Source organism: Seriola lalandi, unplaced genomic scaffold, assembly GCF_002814215.2.
Source record: "Seriola lalandi dorsalis isolate HSWRI2012SDOR001 ecotype SW California unplaced genomic scaffold, Sedor1 jcf7180002054791, whole genome shotgun sequence".
Lineage (NCBI taxonomy): Eukaryota > Metazoa > Chordata > Actinopteri > Carangiformes > Carangidae > Seriola > Seriola lalandi.
The window spans coordinates 89,682-110,471 of record NW_019525344.1 but is presented as its reverse complement, the minus strand read 5'-3'; the positions used below and the strand labels follow the sequence as shown (position 1 = coordinate 110,471).

General features: G+C 41.6%; 1 protein-coding gene across 1 annotated transcript; it reads left to right on the top strand.

The window, feature by feature from the left end:
• The first annotated feature begins 528 nt into the window (after positions 1 to 528).
• On the top strand, positions 529 to 20,249 carry cfap44 (cilia and flagella associated protein 44). Its single transcript, XM_087179123.1, has 34 exons — positions 529 to 583; positions 1,138 to 1,291; positions 1,858 to 2,020; positions 2,691 to 2,793; positions 2,886 to 3,102; positions 3,845 to 3,959; positions 4,157 to 4,321; positions 4,579 to 4,734; positions 4,825 to 4,872; positions 5,046 to 5,145; positions 5,231 to 5,325; positions 5,400 to 5,609; positions 5,989 to 6,099; positions 6,225 to 6,377; positions 6,623 to 6,835; positions 7,621 to 7,763; positions 7,904 to 8,183; positions 8,497 to 8,552; positions 8,865 to 9,027; positions 9,763 to 9,893; positions 10,270 to 10,475; positions 10,551 to 10,695; positions 10,915 to 11,092; positions 11,321 to 11,562; positions 11,903 to 12,164; positions 12,326 to 12,529; positions 14,431 to 14,626; positions 14,711 to 14,830; positions 15,974 to 16,104; positions 16,205 to 16,321; positions 16,634 to 16,835; positions 17,076 to 17,236; positions 17,348 to 17,482; positions 18,655 to 20,249. Exons 1-34 carry the CDS (start codon positions 529 to 531, stop codon positions 18,940 to 18,942), a joined length of 5,418 nt encoding a protein of 1,805 aa, XP_087035249.1. The 3' UTR covers positions 18,943 to 20,249.
• Positions 20,250 to 20,790: the final 541 nt, after the last annotated feature.

Genomic DNA, 20,790 nt, shown 5'->3' with positions numbered 1-20,790 from the left:
TTTGTTTACAAGTGGTATTTAAAGGGACAGCCGGACCTTAAACCTCGTCACTATGGTTACAGCAATCTACGGTATCTACTGCATGTGTATCAGTAGGAGTTCAGAGCCTAAAACAAATTACAACTTTATATTAAGTTAAGATTGGTCCATTTTATTCATCTTTTTATTTAAACTCTCTGCAAGCTGATACAATAACCTGCAGACATTGCAGCAGAGTCACTTTCCTTGTTGCCTAGCAACGCTTCCAAACTAAAGCGGACTTGGTCAGTCGGTTTATCAGGTACAGAGATAAATGTAGAAGGTTGCAGACATTAAATATGAGTCAGACTTAATTTTAAAACGTCAGTAAGTGTTAACCAGATGGGGAAGAACCGAAAATCGAATTGCTTATGCTGCATTTCGCTTTGCTATCACCTTCCCCGTACTTTAAAGCCTGACTTCTATTTGGTCGAGTTGGAAATGTCTTTGAATAATAAATTCCTCTGTTTGTTTTACAGATAAATGAGACAAAGCAGCAGATAATTTAAAATGGCGGAAGAAGACACAGCTTGTGTTGGTGAGAAGGCTAAGGAAAACACTGAAGGTAGAGTCATATCTAGCAAAAGGCCTTCAGATTCTTCTGAAACAGTTAAAATGAGAGTAAAAATAAACCCACTACATGACTGTGAAATGCCAGTAAAAATGGAATATCTGAAATAAGTTGAGGTATCGATTTAAATGTAAGGTCTGAATGGAGTATCAGTAGAAGTGTAGTTAAGCATACATGACAGGTGGAGTGTAATGAAGTCAAATGTACTGATCAGTTAAAGATTGAGAAATGAAGGTGGTGAAAATGTGTGATTTCATTGTGCCAATCAGACAAATTGTCACTTGAAATTAAGAACATTTCCCCGCAAAGCAACTTGTAAAATTAACGGGGAGAAGCAGTTAAACTAAAAGTTTTTGTTTAGCATATTCTCAGTAACCAATTACAGTCTCTTTTATAGTCTCAAGACCCAGACTTTTAAATGCAATGATATCTCATTTTAAAAAAAACATTGGAATAATTAATTTTTCTTTCAATGCTCTTTTTTGGGGTAAAATGCACAAGTTACTGCAGGTCTGCTGTAAAATTGCTGTCAATGCTGTCCTTCACAGCATGTGATACTGAGCACTCAGTGATGCAGCAGGAGACTGACGAGGACTCACAAAAGCAGCTCTCTGCAGACACGTACTACAAGTATGAGGATGTTTACTCCAGACCATCCATCACACCCGACTCTGAAATCCCAGAGAACCTCCTGCACCTCTCGTATCCTTCTTTGAAAAAAACATTTCACACCATAGTTCTTCTCAGATTTCCTCCTCATAATTAGAAAATACAGGCAATAGGGAGACTCAATACAGTTTTTTTTCAACTTGCAAGTGTAGCCTTTTCAACTAACTAACACAGTTTCTGCTGCTCAGTAGTGAGAATAAGTCTTAATGCCCTGAAGTTTCTTTGCCAAGACATAATTTTCAGTCCTTGTTTTCTGTTCGTTTGCAGGCTTATTACAAGGCAAGATAAAATAAGATTCTACTTTATTGATCATTATTTATTTCAGTCAAACTATTTTAATGAAAAAATACAAATAAAATAATAAATGATATAAATTAGAGAGGTGACATTACATTGTTATATACAATATACACATTACAATGTAAGAGAACTGTGATATAGGTATAGGTATATAGATATAAGAATGACTAATAAAACAATAATCATGTATGCATTCTTACTATAAAATGTTTTTATTTATACTATGTGTGCCATACACAGATTATAGAGTAATAACATACAGTGAATCTGATCTAATCCTTAATTCATTCTACAACCAGTCACTCCTTTGGATACGACAGTGGGCGCAGGGCGAACCTGCAGGTGCTGGATGACAGAACTCTGATCTTCATAGCAGGTAACCTACTCGTCCTGCTGGACATTTCCACCAAGGAGCAGAGATACCTCCGCTCCTGCAGCGGAGGAGGAATCGGCTCCATCGCGGTAAGATGGCTGACAAACTACTTTATGTTCGAGAGGCTCAAGTCTGTTTGTGACTGACAGCAGGAAACACTGATGAGATGGAAAAACAGATAGATAACTTTACAATTACTCAAGTATAGCTTTAAAGTTGTGGTACTTGAGTAGCTGTTTGAGGATTTACTAGAGTATTAACTAGGTAAAAGAATATGGAGCATCACTTACAATGTTAAAGTCCTTCCTACACTACTTTTAAGGATAAGCATCAGTTGATTAACACTTAGTACTATTTCACTAGATACCAGTGCCACAGTACTTATAAATGTAATTACAGAAGTTTGTTTGTTTTAAAGACAACACCTGTGGTTTTGTTTGTTTGAGCCCATTTACCAGAAATCATATATACTTTAATACTTTATACTTTTTGGATCTATTTTGTCCTCGCTGTTCTGGGCAGCCATTGGTTCGTTTAAGTCATTTGTTTGTGCAGACTGACCTGAAAAATCTGAACTACCACAAGATAATGTGTATGTATGTAGACTTGATGTTCACTGTGACTGATAATATGGTGGAACTCTGTAAGTAGTTTTAAATCAAGGCTTTTATGCCTTTTTACCTCTGGAGCTCTCTTAAGTATTTTATTTGTGTGTGTGTGTGTGTGTGTGTGTGTGTGTGTGTGTGTGTGTGTGTAAAGGTACACCCTAGCAAAGACTACTTTGTTTCAGCAGAGAAGGGAAACCAGCCCAACGTCATAATATATGAATATCCCTCGTTACGACCGTACCGCATCCTCAGAGGTAAATAGGACCCAGATTCAAACAGTTATATCTTTTTCACATGATCTATCTTTCATTATTTGATCGTTGTGTTTTAACCTGCCTGTCTTTAGGTGGTACAGAGAAGGCGTACAGCTTTGTGGATTTTAACCGTGACGGGAGCCTGCTGGCCAGTGTGGGCTGCGAGCCTGACTACATGTTGACGCTGTGGAACTGGAGGCAGGAGGAGGTGATGCTGAGCTGCAAGGCTGTTTCTCAGGAGGTCTACAGAGTCAGCTTCTCCCCATACAACCCAGGACTGCTCACGTCATCAGGATCTGGACACATCAAGTAAACAACCTATTGAATCATCCTAAAATCCTGAAACCCTGCTACAGAAACACTGCGATGATCTACATTTTAGGTTCACTCAGTTACTTTTTGTTTTTAACAAATACACATGACATATAGTTTAGTAGCAGAAAATAGTCCAGGGAGTTTTTGTTTTCTTTCTTTTGATGTTGAGCTACCATGAAAAGACATTAAACTCAGTTAGATAAGGGCAGACTGTGGTGCTTTTAAAGGAACAGTTTTACATTTTGGTAAATATGCTTATTTGCTTTCTTGCGGTTCGTTAGATGAGAAGGTCAATATTACTCTCATGTCTGTATGTTCAATATAAAGCTAGAGCTAGCAGCAGTCATGTTAGCTCAGGACAGTTACTGGGAACAGGGGGAAGCGCTAGTCTGGCTCTATCCAGAGGTAACTAAATCAATTCCTCTTAAGTTCACTAATTCACATGTTATGTCCTGTTTGTACAAAAAAACAAGGGTAAATGCAAAGGTGAGGTTTTACGGTGGGTAATGTGACTATTTCTTGGCCAGGATCAGTGACTTCCTGGTGATGTCATTACTGTGAGATTATCAGATAACCTGAGGAAACTCGAGGAAATCACTACTGTAACTCCCTCATGAAACTGCAACTGTCGGAGAAATGACCTTAGACATCAGAAGTTTAATTATTCCCTTGATACATTGATAGTGAATGTGTTTCATATAAGGTGAAAATACCTTCTCCCCCTCTTTTTTATCAGGTTTTGGAAAATGGCTAGCACATTCACTGGTCTTAAATTGCAAGGACTTATTGGAAATTTTGGAAAAACCGCAGCGACTGATATCGAGGGCTACGTGGAGCTTCCTGATGGAAAGGTCTGTGCTCTGCTGTTCTGACAGGTTGGGTTTAATTGGGGGGGGGGGCTTTGCAGTCAGATTGGTTTTGTCTGTTGCTGTTTGCAAGGTCATGGGTGAACTTCCAAAGATATTTTGGTTTGGAAAAATCCTCTGTAGGAGTCAAGAGAACTAAACGTTACTTCTGACCCTCGCCTCACTTCGTGTCTTCTTGTCAGGTGGTGTCCGGCACAGACTGGGGCAACTTGCTGCTGTGGGATGGAAATGCCATTAAGGTGGAGATTTGTCGAAAGGAGGGGCGGACCTGCCACGCCGGGATGGTTCAGCCGTTTGCCCTTGAGGATGGACAGCTGATGACAATTGGCTCTGATGGAGTAGTCCAGGTAAGATACTTGACTCTGTGTTTAAATATCTTGTGATGGCAGCAGTTTAAATCCCTAAAACATTGTCACATTATATTGACATGTACTGATGCTCTGCACAGAAATTAGATCAACTGTTTTAGATTTTGAAGAGACGGTTGACTCTTCTCCACATCCCTAATAAGACTGATTGAGCAGGGACGATAATCCTGAGTTTCTGTAATCATGTATTTGTACAACCAGTATGATTTTGTAACAACACCCCTCTTCCCCTGCAGGGCTGGGACTTTGAGAGCATCGACTCTGCCGACAGTAGCAGCGACTGCAACAGATTTGAGATTGAGCCCATGAATGAGATGGTGGTCGGACACAACGTCTGCCTCTCCTCTGTGGTGAAGAGCTCCCTGCCTGACTCTTTCCTCTGGTTTGCTCAGGTCAGAGGAGCAAAAAAAGTCAAAAGTCACTTCAAAACCATTTGAAATGCATGATCCAGTCTCACTCTGCTATGTTGTTTTACACTGAAGGATTCCAGCGGAGCCATCTGGAAACTGGATCTTTCGTTCACCTACACGGCAAGTCACTGTACTACTGCAGCAAGCTGTCATGTGGCTCAGAACAAAATATGTTTGAGTACCCTTCCAAACAGAACATTACGCATATCATATTCAATCATCTAATAAATCGTTGTAAAAAACACAGTATGCTCTCGCAGTGTGATGACAGTTGATGTATTTCCTGTGTGCAGACTCCTGATCCAGAGTGCCTGTTTTCCTTCCACGCCGGAGCGATCCAGGGCCTTGATGTGTCGAAGAAATCCCACCTGATGGCCACGACCGCTCTGGACCGTGAGTCACACACATTTCCACACCTGCACGCACACTGACACACACACGCACTATAACAGGTACTGCGTCTCTCCCTGCTCTCCAGGTTCAGTCCGAGTTTTTGATTTCCTGGCGAAAACAGAGCTGACAACCAGCCGCTTCAATCAGGGTGGAACTGCTCTCAGCTGGGCTCCACCTATGGTGAGTGTGCCGGTATGAAAATGAATCATGCTACCACATGTGAAAGAAAACTGACCTCTGGACTTTGTCTTTAGGTGAACCAGGGTGGAGGTTTACTGGTGACGGGTTTTGAGGACGGGGTGGTCCGCTTACTGGAGCTGTACAACCCACAGAGGCTGCATGTGGTCACCGGGCGCAGCCCCAAAGGAGATGCAAAGCTGCGCCTCAAACAGGCCTTCAAACCCCATAATGCCCCTGTAACTGCTGTGGCATATGAGCGAAACGGAGACATCTTAGCCACAGGGGTAAGAGGTTTATCACTGAGAGCCAGCATTAGAAAACTACCAACTTCACAGGAAACAGCAGTTTGTCAAAATGCTTGTTTACTATTATGAAAAACACAACTTGCTTTGTCTGTTTTTTGAAACATGATTTTGGAAATCTTAGATTTTTGAAATAGGCTTAAAGGTTTAATATAAATATGTCACTGATGTGCCACTGATCTTTTGAGTATTTAGGATTTCACTCACATCAGATAAAGTCATAGATGAGACCTCAGTGACTTTATTTATTGTTTTCTACATTGTGTACAACTACATTGTGTACTTTCTACAAAGTGTTTTATTTCCTCATTTTGCTATTCATCTCACCTTTCTGTTCTCTCACCTCGACCTTCCTGCTCAGAGCTCAGACTGCACTGTGTTCTTCTTCATTGTCGGGGAAAAATACAACCCCATCGGCTTTGTCCACGTTCCCGGGCCTGTGCAGGGGCTGGAGTGGTCACCTCATTCCCATGTAAGTCTGGTCTCCGGCCATCGTGGCCGTCAGAAAGGGAAACACTGACCTAACCCACTTTCACCCAAATTTCTCTCTGATGAAACGTTACCATTTTGACCGATTTCTTTTACATTTTTACCCAGAGTGAAAACAGGCTGCTCATCCTGTGTCAGAGTGGTCACGTGACTGAGGTGCAGTGTCCTGATCCGGAGGCCCAGAAGCCAACTAAAACCTTCCAGCTGCCTGAGCTGTCCAGCAGATCCTTCAGGTTCAGGAGCATCAAATCGCGAATCAAGGTCTTTGCTTAGTTTGTCTTAGCTTTCATTTGCTGGATTTTAATTGTACGTCGCTTTTTATGGCTGTATTACGTTAAACTGTATGTTTTGTGTGTAATCTACATTGTAATTACTCGTGATGTCATATCTGTTGCCTTATGTCATTCAAGTATTTTTCTGTCCTTTATTTCCTGCTGTCTTAAACGTTATTTAAAGGACTGATGCCTGATTTTATTGTATTTTTTATTTGTATGTTCGCAATTCAGAGAGAAGAGGAAATCGCAAGACGTCAAGCTGTAAAGGAGAAGAAGAGGAAAGAGAGAGAAAAGAGGTTGAAAGAATCGAAGCATCCAGAAGCAGAGCAAGAGGAAGAAGAAGAGGAGAAAGAGGAAGAGTTACCGCCTATCTACATCCCCGACCCTCCAAGTCCTCTCTACTGTGGTTTCTACTCACAGCCTGGCCAGTTCTGGCTCTCCATGGTACACACACACACATGGTACACGCACACACACATAGACACACACAGTATGTATTTCTTGTCAGTGCACTATTACGTTTCAACAATCAGGAGATAGTAACAATGGACGATGGAATCAATCACCTGAAATCAACCAAATTTGTCAACTTGTATATCGACCAAATAAAAAAGAGAGGAATTTTTAAATCGTCATACAGGGATTTCAAAGAAATCAAGTCATATGAGTTTTATTTATGTAGCCTAATATCACAAATCACAAATTTACCACAAAAGGCTTTACAATCTCTCTAGCCTTAGACCTTTGATTCAATCTGTAAAAACTTCCCAAAAAAGTCCTTTAACAGGGAAGAAATTGGAAGAAACCTCAAGAAGATCAACAGAGGAGGGATCCCTCTTCCAGAATGAACAGACAGACAGAATAGACCCACAAAGAACAGTTACAGTATGAACAATCAGGACGACAAAATTATAGGTAGATTGTAAACACATGACGAATATGGGGCCAGCAGGATGATTTTTTTTAATATGGCTGTGTATTTAACTGTTTAGTACTAAAAGTATTGAAATGTTCAGTCAGATTCATAACCTTATCACTTATTTTTTGATCCTGATTGCAAACCAAACACATATTGACCAAGGGACTGTTTTCCACCACCCTAGAACTTTACCAGAAGCTGATGAAAGGATGTTTTAACACATACTGTATCTACAAATGACATGATAACACTTCACAGAAAGTAGCCAGGAAAGGGATCTGAGGATGGATCTTTTCTGTCTCTCCTGTAGGGAGGCTTTGACTCCGGTTTCTTGTATCACTGTAAGTTCTCTGAGAAGCAGGATGAGGATCCGGACCAACGGCAGGATGAGCCCTTTGGCTTCCTGCCTGTTGACAACACAGATAACGACCCGGTTCGCTCCATCAACTTTAGGTAAGCTGGAGGGCAAACAAGCAAATCAGTTTTCCTCTACTCTACAGCCTCTTTCACATATGCACCACAACAGTGTTACGTGTTTAACGTGGTAGTTGAAGTGTCCCTACCTTGTTCTTTGCTGTCTTGGTGTGTCATAGCTCCAACAGACAGCTGATGCTCTGCGGCATGCACTCAGGTTCCATCAGGGTTTACCTGCTGCAGCCCGGTGACCACAGCCTCACCTCCATGCAGGCCTACTGGGCTCTCAGTGTTCACGACAACCAGTACGGACAGCTGCGACACATTCGCTGTAGCCATGACGAACACTTTGTGCTGACTGCGGGAGATGATGGGAACATCTTCTCCTTCAGCCTGCTTCCTCCAGAGGAGCTGCAGAAAGGGATCCAGAGAAAGAGGGCCAAGGTTCCTTCTCCAAGGGTCGGTCCACATTTTATTTGTCACATTTTTGTCAAATTTCTTCATATTTTTAAACAAATTAAAATGGAATTTAAAAGGAATCTAACTGTTCCGTCCGGCATTAGGTCAGTTGTTAACAGGTGTCCTGCACTTAAATGACATTTCAACTGTCACAGCTGGCGCATGTTTTTGATTGAGGCCTTCGGCCATATCAGCAATGTGTTTCAAACAGAAATAACGGGACACAAACATTAATGGCATGTAAAAGCAAACAATATAGTGCAGGTTGGCGAACTGGATGACCTGTGTCATGTTGTTCACGTTATTCTAACAGGTGGGTCTTGAAAATGAGGCATTGGCTCAGGACATTGAGGACCCAGCAGCTTACAGGTGCGTGTGAATAAACTGTTTAGGGATAATTTGGTCTTCTTGTTTTTCTCTGTCTCACTTTTCTTGTCTTCCTCTGTGTATCAACCATGTTTCTTTCTTTCTTTCACTCTATTTATTAAGTATCTATTGAGTAGATAACTGTTGTCTGTATTGTATTTCTCATTATTTATACGGATTTCTTGCATTTTTTGAAGATTTTTTTGAAGATGTAGCGCTGATTACACTTGGGGACCTGCTGCTGTTCTTGGGGTCACTCTGAAGCCAGAAAATCATGAACGTTTTCTCTCTTCTAACTTTTTAACTCCCCCCCAGCATAGAGACAGCTAAACAGAAGCTGGAGAAGGACCGTCTGCAACGGGAGGCCGAGCTGAAGATCACAGAGAAGCGGAAGAAGATGGCTCAGCTCCAGAAGAAGTTTAAAGAGGTGCTGGACATAAACCAGAGTCTGCCGGAGCATGTTCGCCTGAAACCTGAGGTAGAGACACACACACCTGGGTCTTATCCACTGGTCTGACAGTTCATGCTGTTTTCCAATGTAGCAGCTCTGATTTAGTTTTAGAACAATGCTAAGATTCACCAAAATTCACACCACAAGTGAGAAATCAGCGGTGCTGGACAAAAATATTTTTTAAATTGCACGATTATTATTATTATTATCATTATTATTATTATTCCTCACTGACAGAATCTTTATACAGTATGTCTCACAGTATGTCAGACTGATGAATAGCTGTCACCATCATTCAGTTCTTTTCATTCAAGTAATCAGAGGTAGGGAGTCAGAAGACGCCTTTACATTCACTGTGGTAGGCTGGTTACTGTAAATTTGCATAACACGCATGCAGCTGGTCACATTTCCCCACCACCGCAATCTTATTTTGGAAGCATGGCTTACTTATTTGAAGCAACAGAATTAACTGCTTGCTGACTTGTTTAGACTTATAGAGGTGACTTTGTGTTAGTTGTAGCTCCTTATGAAAAACAGGTTTCTTGTTTACATCACATTTAAGAAACCAAGACACAGGAGAAAGCTGACTGTAACTGTTTCTTAAACAAATGTAAACACACTGTTTGGACACTTTTCCATGCAAGATAAGGTCCTCATACCCAAACCATTCAGTTTAGGGTAAAGACCTGGTTTGTGTTTCAGGGAAGGGATAATGCTGTGTCCTCAATTATATGTGGTATGTGTGTGTGTTTCTGTGTGTAGGAGCTGCAGTTGGATCGGCGTTTCAGTGAAGAGGCAGAAAGGGTGAAGTCCCAGCGGGTGATGGAGGTCAGAAAGCAGCTGGCCTGGGAGGAGGAGCGTGCCCACATAGCACTCAGCAAACTACAGGAGTGGTACTGACTGAACACACACACGCACACACACACACACACACACACACACACACACACACACACACACACACACACACATATCTAATGATGATTATTATCTATTAATCATGAATGGATTTTTTTTTCTTTTTAAATGTTCAGATTTAAATGTGAACTTTGGTAAATAGGTTTGATCTAGTTTTCTGCACATGCTTCAGCTTCATGATGCTTTGGATGGTGGATATAAATAAGATTTATATATGAGTTTGAATATTCCTCCTGACATCCTGAGATGTTTTAATTGAATTTGGATTTTGCCCCTAGGTACAAAGTTAGACGGTAAAGGAAACCAGCCTCCAACCAGAATAAAACCCTTCACATATGTGTTTGTTTGCAGGTTCAAGGACTCTCTGGAGGACAAAGTGGTCACTGTGGTCGCCATCTGCACCGACCACAGAGTCTCTACCTACCGTTTGCCAACGCTCACCAAGCCTTCAACCCAGCTCAGACATCAGAGCAAACACAGCCAGCTTGACAGAGATACCGCACCAGAACGCAGGAAATCCAGAGCCGAGCCTGCAAAAGACAGCGGTAACATAGAGGGTAAGAAAGTGTTTGTATGTGTTGGTTTCACTCATCAAAGACATGCTTGACCTATCACCTCTATGTGTGTTCCAGAGGAGGAGGTGGTACGTCCTAAGGTAGCTCGTCCAGCAGGGATTAAGCTGGGAGACCGGCAGGTCGAGAGGCTCAGAAAGGCTGCTGAGAAAGCTGAACAAGCTCGAGCCAAAATAGAGAAAAGGAAGCAGGAATGGGATCAACTGTGAGTTTCATGATCAACATGTTACCTCTGTACTCTGGGCTCTAGTGATATTTAAGTGGTTTTATTGAATGGTCATGGTGTTCCCTGTATTCTTAAAGATCAATTTAAAAAAATGTAGTGCCAGATTTACCCACGATGGTGCTCTGGAGCTGTGTAAGTGTAATAAGTGTAACTATTTCAATGATGGGGCAAAACTGTGATGCATTGTTGGTGCCTCAGTTACGCAGAGAAGCCAGACGACAACTGTGAGGATCCTCTGGACGTGCAGGCCATCTGTAAAGCCAGAGAGAACATTGGAGACTTAAAACTGAAATCAGCCAAAGACTTCACGGTGCCCAAACACCTGAGGATGAACACTGAGAGCAAGAGAGCACAGCTGATTGGCCTGGAGGAAAATGTACACACAAACACACACAAACACACATACATATCTTAGCTCATTCACAGCATGAATTTCTTTTAGTAATATATAATAAGTATGCTCATCTCATTGGCTGCGTATCTCATTGAAAAACCAAATGTCTTTGGGTCGGAATGATCGGATTAAAAAAAACAAAAGATTAATGAAAAGAACATAAATTGCAGCGATAGAAGATTAATTTAATTACGCCATCCATCCTATCAGATCCGTGAGAAGCAGACTGAGATGAATGGACGTATCGTGGCATTGCGGGACTCCAAGGTTTGCCTGGTGTCTCAGTTGCGCGCTCAGGCTCAGAAGCTCCAAAAGGTCCAGCAGCGTCTGGCGGCCCATCTCCATCGCCCTCCACCGGCCCTCCCGACCATGCTACCAGAGGAAACCCCGGAGAAGAGGCTGCAGTACAGCCGCGCCACCCTGGAGCGATACCGTGTTCTGAGGGAACAGAGGTACAGGAGTCAAGACCAAGTCTACACTCTGACCAAAGTTCACAATAAATACTGTACTTTTAGAACATGATTCTTTAGGGGACCAGCAGATCTATAGCAGTCATCAATTATCACTTACTCTTACTGAAAAAAGGTAACAACAGTAGTTATAGTGGTTTAAATTTTAAACAGAAAGTAGTCTGTGGGAGCAAAGCTATAAAAGCTATAAGGGATGAGCAGGCCAAGTAATTTATTTCCATGGGCAATGCTGGTCTTTTGATTAAAAAAAAATAGGCAGACAAATAATCTTTTGTTCATCTTCTGATGATAAACAGTATATCTACCTTTTATTTTAAAACAGATTTAAGACCATGCAGCAGGAGGAGCAGGGGGGAACTACAGATTTGTTGGAGCAGCTGGAGAAAGAGATGAAGGGGGAGATGGAGAAAGAGGGAGATGATCAGGAGAGAGGAGAGGAGGGGACTTCCAGCACCCAAAGAAGAACCAGAGAAGAAGAAGACACATCAGAGGAGGAGGGAATGGAGCTGAGCGAGCTTGAGGAGAAGCTCCATAGGGAGAAGGAGATCAGACTGTTGTTTGAGCAAGACTCCCTCCTGGAGCAGGTCTGTGATCATCATTGAATAATGAATAAAAAAAAAAATCCATTACATTAGATTAAATACTTAATCATCAACAAAATATGGTCTAGAATTAACTGCACATCTGATATTACAGGCGGTAACAGCGTAATATAATCTGCTTATGTGTTTTTTAAAATCATCAGATGGAGAGTTCAGTGTGTCACTTTGACGCAAAGCTCATGCTGCTGCGTCACCAGAAGCTACGTCTGGACTGGCAGCTGAAGATGGCCGACCTGCGTCAGCTGACGCTCTACCAGGAGCTGCTGCTGCTCAAGGAGTTTGACAGGAGGGAGGACAGCCTGCATGAGAAGCTCAACGCACGCGTGAAGGAGGAGAACAACATTGTGGTGGGAGGGAGTTTATGTGCCTTTGTGCCTGTACTTAAGCAATCTGTTTAAAGGACTATGCCAGTGGATTTTTTACATTTTAGCCTATAATTGCTTACTTGCATACTACAATATTGCTAACCAAAGTTTTTCAATATTTGTTTCCTGTCCATCAGGCAGCAATTGGTTTCAATTCAATTGACAGAGTGACAGAGTGAAAATCACCTTTTTGAAAGCTCCTGACTTTTGCGCCCGCTCAGTAGTAGTATCAAAGTGGCAAACAGCGATGCATCAACTGCACAGATTCTCACTAAGATTGTCTTATTTTCCTACGAACAAAAACTTGTGCCATCAGACATTCAGGCACTCAAAATCACATCTGAAAGTTGCTGTACTGGCATAAAAATTTAACACATTGTGACTTAAATTGTTGCGGTTTGCTAAAGTAATGCATATTATGCATACATACATACATATATGTCTTTATATGTATGTCTTTATTGACTCAGGTCCAGACAAGTACATACATAGCGCAAACCATACAGACACTGATGAGCCTTGACATAATGTCCACTCTGACTCTGGTCTGGTCTGTGGCTACGCAGCCTGATAGGCAGCAGGGGGCGATGCACTGTGTGTTGTGACACATTCTTTCCGCAACCATCATTCAAATTTTTTGCAACATGTTCCACTGTAGTCCGTCTGTCACTTCAGACCAGATGAGATCAACTTCATTGGCCTTGTGCAATGTTTACATTCTTGCATTCAAACAAAACAACACTAACTTTGGAGATTCTGCTATTATTGAGCCAGAAGTTAGTTTGTCTGTATTTCTGTTTTTCAGACAATAATTACTTTTACAGCTGCAATTCCTGTTTGAACTCTAAATATAGAGCCCACACTGATTGAAGTTTTGTGCTCACGCTGCCACTTTTTATAAACTGATGTTTCAACTGCTGCTCAACATTTAGAGTCAATGTGATCCCGCTGATGTCTGTGTGAGCCATTGGTAAGACATACCACAGTCATGTACTAGCTGTTATATCTGTCATACCCATAGTGACACAGAAACACCAGAGATATTTGTAAATAAGCAAATACTTGGGTACAAATACTGAGTTTAGTTTTCATAACTGGTGGGAGTAAAATGGCTAGGTGTCAAAAATATCTGATCTAATCCTATTTTCATGATTTTCTAGATTTAGCAGTCTTACATGAGCCATTTTAATGCAGCAATCCAAAGATATTTAAAACAATCTCTAAAGCTTCTCAATTACATACAAACTTAAGTTTGCTAATATCAGCTTTTCTACATCCAAAAACCACAACTTAGGTTTTATCACTCATATCAATTACGTAGGAGATCTGATGCTTTCTGCAGCCCTTCTCGTCTCATTGAAGACACAGTTATTACATTGTCCATGTACATCAGTAGCAGAAGCTGAATATAACTGTCTGTCATGGTGTTGTTAAAATGAATAGGCTGGCAGCCAATCTGCAGTGCCTTACTTTGTTCAGTAAAAGAACAATCAAGGGTTTTCTTTTTTAAATGATACAAAGTGAATTACAAGGCAACAATACTCTGACAATAATAAAAAAAAACAGCACCTAGCATCTAACAGCATGTTATTTTTAATTCTGGCAGTTGGGGATCAATTAAAATTTGTTTCTGTAAGTGACTGAATTTAAAAGAAACACAAATTGCTAATTTTTAACTTCCAGCTATCTACACAGACGTGTAATGGCTTGTGTTTTACTTGCATCATACACACGTAAACACAACCTCAGGCATATTTGTGTCATTGTGCCAATGTGTCGCTCACACTATGTCTTCTGTGCAGAAACTGTCACGTTGTTTGTGTGTCAACACATGATTTTCTTCCTCTGATCGCTGTTATATCCTCTTGTCTGTTTCCTGACAGTCAGAGCTGGAGGAATGTAAGGAACAGCTGGAACTGAAGCAGAGAGACATAGTCAAGCTGCAGGAGAGAGAGAAGGCCCTGACCACGACCTTCCAGGCCTCGCTGGGCGAAGACAACAAGTTTGAGGAGTTTCTGACCAGAGTCTTCAAGAAGAAGATCAAACGTGTCAAGAAGAAGGAGCAGACAGGAAGTGAAGGTGCGGGGAAGTAACATGGTGCGTGTGATGCTGTGTGTGTCCATTTGTCCATGTGTCCTTTATCATCCCAATGTGTGTTTGCAGAGGAAGAGGACAGCGATGAAGACTCTGATGAAGATGATGACTGGGATGATGATGACGATGATTTTGACAGTGGCACAGAGGACGGAGTTGCTGCTCTGGATGACAGCGTTTGCCCTCCAGGTCAGTAACTTAATTCTTACAGATGATGCAGTCCGCCACCACGAAATATGATTCAGCAAATATAGCCAAATAATAATTATATAACTTTATAGGCCATTTTTAATTACCTGAATTTGGTGCAGAGTGTTTGTACTGCATCTTTCCTGCCCACTCCCTGTCAAGCCCACAGCAACAGTATACTGATACTCCATAGATCATCCATATGTGATGTAATCTGTCAATCATCACACACACACACGCTGCTTGATCTGTGTAAGTTGATTCTGTTTTACAGTTCTTTAGATCTGGATCTGATCTGAAACACACCTGCCTGCACCTGATAAATTTACAGTAAACTAGAGCCCAAGAAACGGAGGACAGACCTGGAGCCAGATATATCATTTATTTATTCATTTACATTTGAGATGTTACTTCCTCATAAATAATCCTTTAATTGTATCCAGTCTGTTTCAATATAAATTAATCATTTATCATCTGTGTGATGTCAAATAATGATGATTGAGATGTCACTTACGGTGTTCAGGTATATGTGATTAATGACGGCTAATGACTGCTGCTCTAGTGCTGCTGGAGAATCTCGTCGATGCAGCACAATTAGTGAAACTGCACTTCTGCTCAGCTGTTCTTCTCACTGACAGGTCTAATGACTGGTCAAGCAGTCACTAGTGTCACAAACAAGGGAATCAGGGCTGATCTATGTCTATTTATCGTGAACAGTCAGAGTGTTGATGCTCGTGCACATGCTATCAGTTCAAAGTGCACATTGCTGGCTTTGTGCGTACACACAGTTTTAGTCATAAACTTAAATTTTTCTGAATCTGCCCCATGTCTGAAAAGACCTGAGACTAACTGGGCCCAATCCAAAATGCAGACAACCCAAGCAGGCTCAATATGATGAAACTGTCTGCACTCAGGTCCTTGGGCAGATATCTTCTGTAATAGAACCTGAAGTTCCTATTGCTGTTGCAAATAGAGAGCCACTGTTCAAATCCTGCACAGAGTAACTGCGAGACAGAGCAGAGATTTTAGTTTAATAATGGCCCTTGTATTTTCAATAGTGCTTCACTGTGCCTCAAGTTCAACAGGCTTTAGCTTCAGCTTTAAGTATGACTCTGTGTGTGTTCGTATGTGTGTGTGTGTCAGGCTGTGAGCCAGAGTTGTTTGAGAATACACTGCAGCTGCGTGAGCGTCGACTGGACCTGGAGGAACTGCTGGTGGAGGAGAAGAAGAGTGCTGAAGTTCTGAAGAAGGAGTGCGACACCCTCACCAAGAAGGTCAAACTTTGGTTCTCATGGTTCTGTCTGTCAGTGGCATCCTCATGTGTGTGTGTGTGTTTGCGTGTTTCACTTTGCATCTTTCTTCTTTGTTCTGCAGGAGAAAGCGGTGAAGAGCGGTCGGAAGGCAGTAGAGGATGACTTGGAGTTGGTCAACAGAGAGAAGCAAAAGAAAATGAATGAACTGGATGTGGTGGTTCCTCTCAGACTGCACCAGGTGATCACAAATTATGATTTATCTAATTAATTTCAAGTCTAAATTTTGTTTTTTTCTTCAATTTTTCATCAATTTCACATCCAAGTTTATTATCAGTATGGCAGTGTTATGCATTTTCAAATGTGACAATAACTTGGATTTTTAAAGTTTTTAATTTAGTTCATTCTATGTGTCCAGAAATGAAAGATTTGATTAAATTATTTTATTTTAATGTTGGCAGCCCTGTACTTCCATACTAATACTCTGCATCTCTTGCTAAGTCCTTTTGTAAAGCAGAGACCTTTCCTTTCACCTTCTCCATATGTCTCCCAGATTGAGTTTGTTTTTAACGGCTCAGTGCCATCCGATCTGAGCTCGGCTTTGGTGGTGGACAGGACGGAGTTGAGCAGGCTGCAGGAGCGAATCAAACAGCTGCAGGTGGAGAAGAGCCAGCAGAGAGATCTGTACACCCAGGCCCGCCAGCAGCACGTCAGGCTCATCCACGACCGCAGGGACATGGACGCTAAGATACAGGGTAAGGACCCATATTGTGAAGAGATGTAACGTGAAATTCAGATGCCACATGAACACAAACAAGTTACTGGAAAGATACCAACAACTCCACAGTTGTGTTAGGCAAAGTCTTGTGGTAAACTTACACCAGGGAGTGGAAGAGCAAAATTCCTTCTCTGGTCATGGTGATAATTCCCAGTGCCAGAGAGTGGCAACATTTTTGGATTGAATCATTTGTTTGTTGATCTGTGTGATGTTGTAGTGCTGGAGAAGCAGTGCGACGAGCTGATGATGATGAAGTATGGGAGACTGCTGGATCTGGAGGCTCTGCAGACGCTGTCAGGGAACAGGGTGCTGGAGGAGCTCAAGCAGGAAAAGCTCATTAAAGAAGCTGCATACGCCAAGGAAATCAAACAGTGGGATGTATGCTGACCTGTGTGTGTGTGTATGTGTGTGTGTACGTGTGTGTGTGCTTTGGTAAGTGTGCAAATTTGCTCTTAACCTCTTCAAACTCAAAATGTTATCTTTATTCAGGCGAAGGTAGAAGAGGCGCGTCAGAATCTGATGGAGGCGACCAAGACTAACACAGAGCGTCTCCTCAGCATGTCAAACCTCTTAGACCACAAGAGGGACCTGGAGCGTAAACTCAATGCCAGGCAGAAAAAAGTGGTAATTTCTGTGCATTAAATTCATTTTATACTTAATATTAATCAAAGCTTGAAGTGTACAGCTAAGTTTGCTGAAAAAAAAACTCAAACTGGCCACAAACTTCTGTAGCATCTCCGCCATCTTTGCTGTGTTTCACACAGACTTTCAGGGTGACAACCGATGTTTTGGCCAATGGGAGGTAGAAGAACTCCAAAATAAACCAATGGACAGAGAGCGCTGACATATGAGAAGTTGTCATGGCTAACACATTTACACATCCAGTAGACACGGAACAAAATTATCATAGTCATGTTTGTGTCCAATATGTTCAAATTCTCAGTCCCTTCCTAGTTAATAACGTTGACTGTTAGTGGGTTTATCAGAGCTTATTTGAAAACAGCTGGCTACTGTTGGAAACAAGGCTGGTGAGAGGGAATCATTCAAATGTGCTGTGAAGCCAAAACACTGAGCTAAAAGGAGCTTAAAAGCTCTGCAGAGCTGTGGGGTTGGTTATAAGTTCAGCACTGCGAGCGACAGTAGATCTTTAAGAATTCAAGCAGTCAGCATTTCAGCACTAATCAGGGCCAGCGTGATTATTTTAGCCAATTGATTAAAAAATACAGATCAATGAAGGGGTTGATTGCAGTGATGAACCCACAGAGATCCCCAACTCTGCCCTGCTCACTCAGTAGATTTAGTTTTATGGCACATTTCTTGGTTCTTGGCTCTTAGTTCAGCCTCAGCACTCTCACCGACCCAGCAGCAGACAGCTGTTTTCAGATGACCCCTCTCTAATCTACCTGCTAAGCATCAAACAGCACACAGACAAAGTCAGTGATTAGCTGGTGGACATAGTGCATGACGCAGATATTTTTTCCAGAGCTATGTTGCTTGTTGCTTTGTGTCTGCTGGGTGTTAAAGTAGGCAGCTGTTTGCAAACAGGTTAGCCACTTTTTTAGGTGATAATGCTCCACATATATGTATTCAGTTTAATCAGTTAATGCTGCTTTGAATATAGTTTTGGCTCTTCAGCGATAGCCAGTAAGAACCAATGAGTCTAGGTCCTGGGTCAGATTTTAAACCCAGGATGTCATATCAGCCCTTAAGCCTGCTTTCCTCTATTTCTAAATGAGTGTTTATTTATGTATATGTATACTGTATGCGTTGATAGGTGTCTGTTTGTGTGTATCCAGGGCAGGCCGTTCCAGGATTACAGGAGACATGTGGATCAGGAGGAGATCCACAAACTAAAGATCCTGGTGAAAACACAGTCGCAGCAGGCTGAAGTCCTCAGGAGAGAGATTGACCTCCTGTCCCGTAAAGGAGGCCACGTCTTGCCCCCCGGCCAGGCCCCGCTGCCCCCGCTCCCCCCCTTGCCCACCTCCACAGCCCGCACAAAAATCGGCAAACAAGGATCGGGACGTCCTTCCCACCTGCTAACCAGAGTGCAAAACTCACAGAATAGACAGGGAGCTATTTAACACAGGCCAGAAAAACATACCATTATCGTATTGTTAGAGGTCTCTGCTCACTACTACAGCTTTTCTATGAATTATTGCTGTTGTTCTTAAGATTAAAATATTTTTTGCCCCATGTGACCTTTCGTTTAGCATCAGCCTCAGCTAATTATCAATATTTTAAAATGGATCTTGAAAAAAAACAGGCAACCAGATCTCTTTTCATCATTTTTGTTAACCTAACTCTAGAACCAAGATCCTACATAGTGTAACCTCAGACTGATCTATCAGCATTTCACACTCAACGTCTTTGAACTTTTGCCCAGCTGCTAGATGACCTTGCCTCTGTTCTCAGCCCGAGTATAGACAACTGAACAGCAGCTTTTAAGGTTAGTCATTAAATTCCTTTTCTTGTGGACGACATTCAGCTCTATGTTGCCATCAATCTGAATAATCGTTCAGAGCTCTTCAACTTAAGAGTCTTGTGTCGTGGTAAATATAGATGAAACCAAAGTGCAAATTTTAGGCACTAAGACACAAAGATTTCTCTTTTCTGATGCTTCTGTTAATATTTACTCTACATAAGAACTTTTTGGAGTGAAACATTATATCCAGGTCTGTGCTCTGTCTTCTTCACTTTTGCAATATAGGCTTAGACTGTTGTCAGAGTGATGGACAATAAGATTTTAAAACCAGCCTTTAAAACTTCTAGTCAAGACAACTGTAATGTCCTGCCCATTGGTTTGAATGCTCCCATTCTAAAAACCACACTCAGTGCACATTTTAACAAGAACAGCAGATGTAGCCTGGCTTTCTGTCCAGCTTGGGCACAAACTGCTTGTTCCTTATTTACCACATGAAAACTGAGCCGAAAAGGAAATTACAAAATTGATTTTTTTTGTATCATGACCGAAGCTCCACAGTAAACAAGCACACAATGACTGAACACAAGCTGCCTCTTGAAGCAAAGCTGTTCCTCAATACAAACGGAGCTGGACAGTAACTAAGTACATTTACTCAAGTACTGTAATTAAGTACATTTTTCAAGTATCTGTACTTTACTTGAGTATTACCTATTTTTTGGGAAACATATGACTGTTACTCCACCACACTCATGAGACAGATATTGTATTCTGACTGTGACTCACTACATTTCTATGAAGTAGTAGTAGTAATACTATCTCAAATCCATGTTTGAAGTTTTAAAAATAAAGAAAGATTCCTTTCATTTTAAATGTTTGTTGTGTTTACCACGACCAAACTCCATCACTGCTGAAAAAAGAGAAATATGAAATACCATAACTCCTGTTGATTCTAATGTGTTTTTATGGCCATTTCTACACACTGTTGCATATCCAAGCTTTTTACTCTACAGGTTCTACAGTCAGTCAGTCAGTCAGTCAGTCAGTCAGTCAGTCACTGAGGAAGTTGTTTCAGAGCAGTGACGTGCAGTCAGGGGAGGCAGGTGAGGCACTGGTGGTAGAGGGCGCTAGTGATCCCAGGATCCTTCCTGCGACTCCTCGGCTGCAGAGTAAGTGACAACAACTTGTTGTCACTTATTCTGCAGCCGAGACTTTTAAAACTTAAGAAAGAAAAGGAAGACTTCTATAAACAAGTAATCGATGCTTTTGTTCAGAAGGAGCGGCGCATGGACTTCATTTATAAGTAAAGGTAAGACCATAATAACGTTTTTTTTTTATTAAATGTGCTTTTTTGTGTGCTACAGTTTGTATGTGTTTGAATGCTGGTATGAGCTTTTAAACATAACCCGTTAACTGCAGCCAATCAAATGTTTGTAAATCTGACTGTGATGAAGTCAGTGCCTCACCAGCCATGAATCTCACCGCACGTCACTGTTTCAGGTTTTTAGGT

What these genes read in the sequence shown, in the direction of transcription:
- cfap44 (XM_087179123.1), top strand. Translation starts at nt 529, where the DNA reads ATGGCGGAAGAAGACACAGCTTGTGTTGGTGAGAAGGCTAAGGAAAAC. An exon ending in GGCTAAGGAAAACACTGAAG is followed by an intron (nt 584 to 1,137) that starts GTAGAGTCATAT and finishes TGTCCTTCACAG; the next exon opens with CATGTGATACTGAGCACTCA. An exon ending in AGACAGCGGTAACATAGAGG is followed by an intron (nt 10,476 to 10,550) that starts GTAAGAAAGTGT and finishes TGTGTGTTCCAG; the next exon opens with AGGAGGAGGTGGTACGTCCT.